This window comes from Hyposmocoma kahamanoa, unplaced genomic scaffold, assembly GCF_003589595.1.
Source record: "Hyposmocoma kahamanoa isolate Upper Pololo Valley unplaced genomic scaffold, ASM358959v1 63, whole genome shotgun sequence".
NCBI classification, from domain to species: domain Eukaryota; kingdom Metazoa; phylum Arthropoda; class Insecta; order Lepidoptera; family Cosmopterigidae; genus Hyposmocoma; species Hyposmocoma kahamanoa.
This window is the reverse complement of record NW_020653851.1, coordinates 5622346-5628638: the sequence shown is the minus strand read 5'-3', so window position 1 is coordinate 5628638 and position 6293 is coordinate 5622346. Positions and strand designations below refer to the sequence as shown.

Genomic DNA, 6293 nt, shown 5'->3' with positions numbered 1-6293 from the left:
TTCTTCATAGATAATGCAATTCGAACTAAAATGTTGTAAAACACAAAAACGCATACAGCCATGTAATATCATCATACAAAATTAATAATTTGAAAATACTAAAAATGCTACAGTATAAAATGAATTTAGCAAATATCTAGATTTTTCCTACCATTCAATTTCTTACTTAATCTTAACGTATAAGGCGGTAATGTAACGAAAATGTCGTGGGCGTAATTCAGCACATTACAGCCGACTTTGCCCGCATGTTATAGCATGATTACGAGCAAGTGTGATGAAAAAAAGACATTATAGTCTTCTAGGTCAAACTACATTATCAGTTACCGACCAAACTATAATATTATGACACTATACTAATAGTTCTAATATCATAATCTGTTTTCTGTTCTAGAGACTCCGCGAATAGATTCCGCATCAGAGTGGGTTCATCCTTTGCTAACAGCGGTGGGGTTGTTCACTATGTCTATCAGTATAGTAACCACCCTGACTTCAGATGGATTGATATGGATAACAATATATCAATTATCCGGACTGCAACTATCATTGATTTCGTCATCAATGCAGTTCAACCCGCCACTTTGGCTGACTCTAATTATATTATTGGAGATAATATACCTGTTCTGGTCAGCGGTTGGAATCACTTAAATGTAAGTGTTATTTTTATAATTAACCTGTGCTGGGTGGTAGGCGACACGTCTGTCCATGATACTTGCGGTGCCTCTACCTGAGACATAAGTTGACAAGTCCCGAGTGCCTGTAATTTCACCAGCACTGTTACCGTTCTTAATTTTTGGAAATCGGAAACAACGACGTTCTCACAGCCCAGACCCAAAACAATATAGAAAAGTTAGTTCGGGTCGAATCGGGAACACAATGAAAACCGATGTGCAAGCCACTTGACCACTGAGCTCGTCAAGTAGGTACGTCGTACTAATAACAGTGTTCCGATTCAGTGAATTTTAAATAATATATGTTTTCAAAAATCTTTCGGTCTTTGTTTTAATTAATCCTACACTCACTGCGATCAATGAGGTTTATACAAATTTCGAGGTCTTAACTTGTGGCAATTACAAATTTATAATACATTGGAACGCAACTGCTTTTTCGGACCTAAATCGCGTATATTTCTTTTTTTTTCGAAACAAACCACCTTTCAGACTCTTTACAGGTCCCATGGTCATGGCTGCTTCAGTCAGCAGTTTCATTTCCTCACATATTGTTAAAACGGTTAAGCCTAGTCTATATGGGTATTTTATTTATAGAAACAAGTCAAATATGCTAGGAAGGTACCTCTGCTACGGTCAAAACTTTATTATTTTAGTAAAATTTTAATTTACAAATTCCAAAAAGTCATATATTCTTCTTATCATTTCAGAATGACGGATCAGTTTCAGAGCAACTTCACCACACTTTCTTATGGACAGTAAATCAGCAATTATGCCAATTAAACTATCAAGAGCTGGGTTTCAGTATAACCCAGAATATGATTTGCGCAGGTTGGCTGGACGTCGGTGGAAGAGGACAATGTACTGGGGATTCTGGCAGCCCCCTAATACATCACAATCAAAATATCAACACCTACGTAGTTCTCGCAATTACTTCGTATAACCATTATTGTGGTCATTCTCGATATTTCGGGATCAATACTCGAGTATCAAATTATATTTCGTGGATTGGGAACAACGTTTAATTATATATTTTTTTAATGAAGTCCATTAATTTGGGTTTATTTGTGACAGTTCGACACAAGCAATAATTTTAGATTGTATTTTTTCCACCGATTATATAACCAGGTTTTTTCCATACAAATAAACTAAACTATATTAACCCTTGGCCCGTGGGGTTCCAGTGCCCTTCATCTGTACAAAATTTTATCTAAAAAATTAAAAGACTGTCTGGAAAACCCAAGGGCATGTACCTTGCCTAACGCATTAGCATAGCTATTCAAAGGGGGCACGCACCTTGCGGCGGGAACCCAATTTTATTCATATAATTTAAAAATATTAGTTTTACTTCCTAGTATTTTTTTATTGTACCTTATTTGTATATTATCACAATAATAAACTATTATTTTAATGATACTAAGGAATAACATGGACACTCCCTTCTACAAATCCCGGGACTTCTCGTAACTAATTATATTTGAATATTCGGTACTTACGTATTTAAGTACTTTGACCATTTAAAAAATAAACATGAGACAATCTATATTTTGGAATGTTTAGGAAGTAAAATGTAACAAAAGAAACTTTATACGCGTTGATGACGAAATGGGTATGTCCATACTAAGAACACGTTCATATTTTAGGTAGTCTAACTCCCTCAATTCCTTACCTGAATTATATAATAACGCATATACTCAAAGCCCCGTCCCACGGAAAACCCTGTATCGCAGGAGTCATTGACACACACAATCACAATCACAAATTACAACCAAACTCACGAGAGAACTAAATGCAGGCCATACACATATTTCTCCTTGCCCGGGAATTGAACACGGGACCTCTGCGTGGCAGACCAGGAATGGTAACCATCGGCCACGGATGCAGTTGTCAAGAATGTCATTATTTCTTACATAAAAAAAAATAGTTCTAATGTGTTTACGATTGCTACAAATTTTAAATTATACTTATATTCTGATTTTTCGGAAAGGAAAATGTTTTGACGACATCGGAAATTATAAAATACATCTAAATCGCGTATGTTCGTTTTTTAAACAAACCAACGTTACGAGCTCACAGGTTCTATGGTCATGACTGATTGAACAAATATACACTATCTACATCCGCAAAAATAATTTCATTTCCAAATAAAAATTTCGTTTGGCATTCCACAAATAATTTATTTATTAATTATCAGTTTTAATCTCCTACTGTACAATGGCAGGAGCTGTTAAAAAACAAAAACTCAATTCCAATATTCTACATGCCTTTTGCGAAGGTATGTTTAGCGCCGTTATCATTTAAGTATGAAGATACTTGCATTTTAGATCTAAATTTTTAAGCAGTCAATGAGTCAATGACTATATTATGTTGTTGTTGTGTTTCGACTGGATGTTGATCTGGGCATGTATACTAGTAATTTCAAATAATTTCTAATAATTATTTAAAATGTTTTTTATTAAATAAAAACCTTTTAAAGGTAGACTGTAACTACGTCGTATTTGTAATTTGTTATTACTTTTTATAATACCAAGTGACGGAACGAATAAGTCGTGCGCCTGATGGTAAGCGACACGCCTATCCATATCAGTTGCAATGCCTCAGAGTTTTAAATCGCACAAATCTTAGGGGCTGCCACTGCGTCAGTCACCCTGAGACATAAGTTGACAAGTCCCATGCATCTTATTTTCTTACTAGCTGGTGTAGAATGACACTTCGAATGGCCTATATTACACTAATTTTCATAGTTTTATTGGTTCTCCATACTAACTTTCATCCCATATTTCAAAACCTGTGACAAAAAGTACCCTATGTTCCATCTCTATACAGTTCAGTGTTTTAGGCGTGAAAACGTAACAGACAGGGTTACTTTCGCATTTATGTTAGTTTGGATATCATTCAGAACGGCTGCAATTTTTTTTATTGTTTTTTCCTTTTGATTATTTTAAACAATGGAAAATTGGTCTATATTTTTTTCGAACAAACAACGTCTCGGGTTCTTTGCAGGTACCGTGATCATGACTGACTCTCAGTTAGTGTTTGAAAAACGAATATACATGATTTAAATTCGAAATAATCTCAGTACAGAGTACTAAAAAAACCGACCTCAAAAGTACGTGGATTTACAGTCTATTTATAGTCTATTTGCTAAGTTTTATTGAAATATCCTTAAATTCGCCACTATACAGGACTTGACACTGGAGATAATAAAAATCGGTTCTCACTACTCAAATTATATGGAGAGAAAAACGCCTTACATTGGAGAAATAGCAAAATCAACCATTAAAATAATTGCTCCTTAGTAAAATTTAGGCGCTATTTATAAAAATGAATCTTCATGCACCCTTAGAGGTGGATGATTTTCTTCAAAATGAAATGGGACCACTATGGAAGTACCCTCTTTCCAACAAAAAAAGAATCATGAAAATCGGTTCACAAATACCGGAGTTATCGCGTAACATACATACAAAAAAAAAAACAAAAAACACAGTCGAATTGAGAACCTCCTCCTCTTTTGAATAAAAAATGATATCAATTCCAATGAGAAGCAATCGCGAATACCTCAGAACTCTACTTGGTTTAAGCAAATTTATACAAAATGTAATTACAAGGCAATGAAATTACCATCATCATCGTCATCATCAATTCATTCATACGTCCCACTGCTGGGCTCGGGTCTTCTCTCTGGCCAGGGGTTTTAGGTCATAGACCACCACGCTGGCTGAATACGGGTTGGGGACTTCACATTACCGAGGTTGGTGAACCTTTTTCGACGTGCAGATTTCATCACGGTTATCCATTTGCCGAAAAGCTAATGGTAAATTTCAAATTAAATTTCGTTCATAAATTCTGAGAAAGTCAGAGATGCGAGGCCGGATTCAAAGTCACGACCTCTGTCGAGAGGCGGCAAGCCAAACTATTAAATTACTGCGGTAGTTTAAATTAAATTATATATCACTATATTATTGCTACCAATGGCAACATGAGCACATCAACTCTAAAAATTGAGGATCTTGTTCGGTTGCATCACGGATGATATTCGAACAAAAGTGATTTGACTCCGATTACAAAGTCTTTGATGTGCTCTTGATTGTTTAGGATTAAGTAGAATTATTAATTATTAGCGTCAACACCAGTGCTTCTCTGCTCCTGGCTTGATTAAGACCAACTAAGTAATGAACTTACTAAGTAACTAAGTACTGAAGCTGTAACTTACAAATACATGAATAAATATAATAAGTAATACATATGTAGATGTTTATATATTACGAAAACTCAAATCTTCATCAATCTTAATAAAGATGTTGAACCACCGTCAGAATAATAAGGTTATGTCATTTTACTTATTAGACAAAAAGTTAAAATATACAGGAAAGGTGCAATAAAAGCTGAAATACTAACCAGTAAAACTAGGATATATATATAGATATATATAGAATATATGAATAAAATTAGGTCCTTCCGGCAAGGTGCCTAAGCTGCAGGCAGCTTTCCCCCTTTGTATAGCTATGCTAATGCGTTGGACAAGGTAGTTGCTGACCGTTGTCATTGTCTATTGTACAGATAAGTTATTGATACGAATTATGTTTTTTATGACTGTCAAGTCACGTGATGAACAAGTCGTATGTAAGCAATACGCACTATCCATAACAGTTGCAGTATCACTCAGGGCTTGAAATCGCAAGACTAGACAAGACCCATGTTCTTATAATTTCATCAGCACTCTCACATTCTCACATTACTGCCGCGGAAATAGTTACGGTGGTAGTCATTCTCTGGACGAATTTTTGTTCCAAGTTGCTCTACTGCTACTAAATGTAGCAATTTAATCCCATTAAAATAAAATAATTCTGAATTTAGATGGAATAATTTGTGATAGCCGAAACGCATGACATCATGAGGCACCACCTCGCGAATATACCCTTTCAAAAAAAGAATTTTCAAAATCGGTCAGCAATTGATTTCAAAATTGGTGAATACATGGACATGACTGTAACATTTGAGGATTTCGTTCGATTTTTCCATGATCCCCTCATCAGATTCTGACTTGGTGACAATGGGACCACCACGAGAGTGCACCCTTTCAAACAAAAAAAGAATTTTCAAAATCGGTCTAAAATTGACGGATATATCTGAAAACATACATACAGCCAAACATAGAACCTCCTCCTTTTTTTGAAGTTGGTTAAAAGTAGTGGAAGGTTACTTCAACCCTTTCTAGTACAATGATATCAAAAACGAACAAGTACGTTCCTATGTATCCAAACAATTTGCATTAAGTTTTTTATACTCGTGATACGTGTCATTACATTGAATACGTGTCATTTTATCTTTATTTTTAAATCCTTAAGTTAATCTCTTGGGTGACAGGCTTGATGGATGATATTGCCTAATCTGTTTTTGGTGGCTTGCATTGATAATTTGAATTATATTTTATAAAAATTTATAAAATAATTTTACCTACTAACACGAATGTAAACAAAGTCAAAATATTAAAATTTAAAAAATAAAAATAGTTGGTCTAACACATTATAATAAGCAGTAACTTAAATTGTCTTTTTTTAATGAGCTCCGCACTAGGGAAATCCTGGGTGCCATGGACACAAACATAGACAACCACAAATTACAGCC

The 6293-nt window shown here is 34.9% G+C and overlaps 1 protein-coding gene across 1 annotated transcript; it reads left to right on the top strand.

Moving 5' to 3' along the window:
- Positions 1-383: 383 nt before the first annotated feature.
- On the top strand, positions 384-3814 carry LOC113229925 (trypsin, alkaline C-like; the record flags this gene model as incomplete). Its single annotated transcript, XM_026463619.1, has 2 exons — positions 384-647; positions 1376-3814. Coding segments are annotated over 2 exons (579 nt in total), but the record flags the coding sequence as incomplete, so codon positions are not given.
- Positions 3815-6293: the final 2479 nt, after the last annotated feature.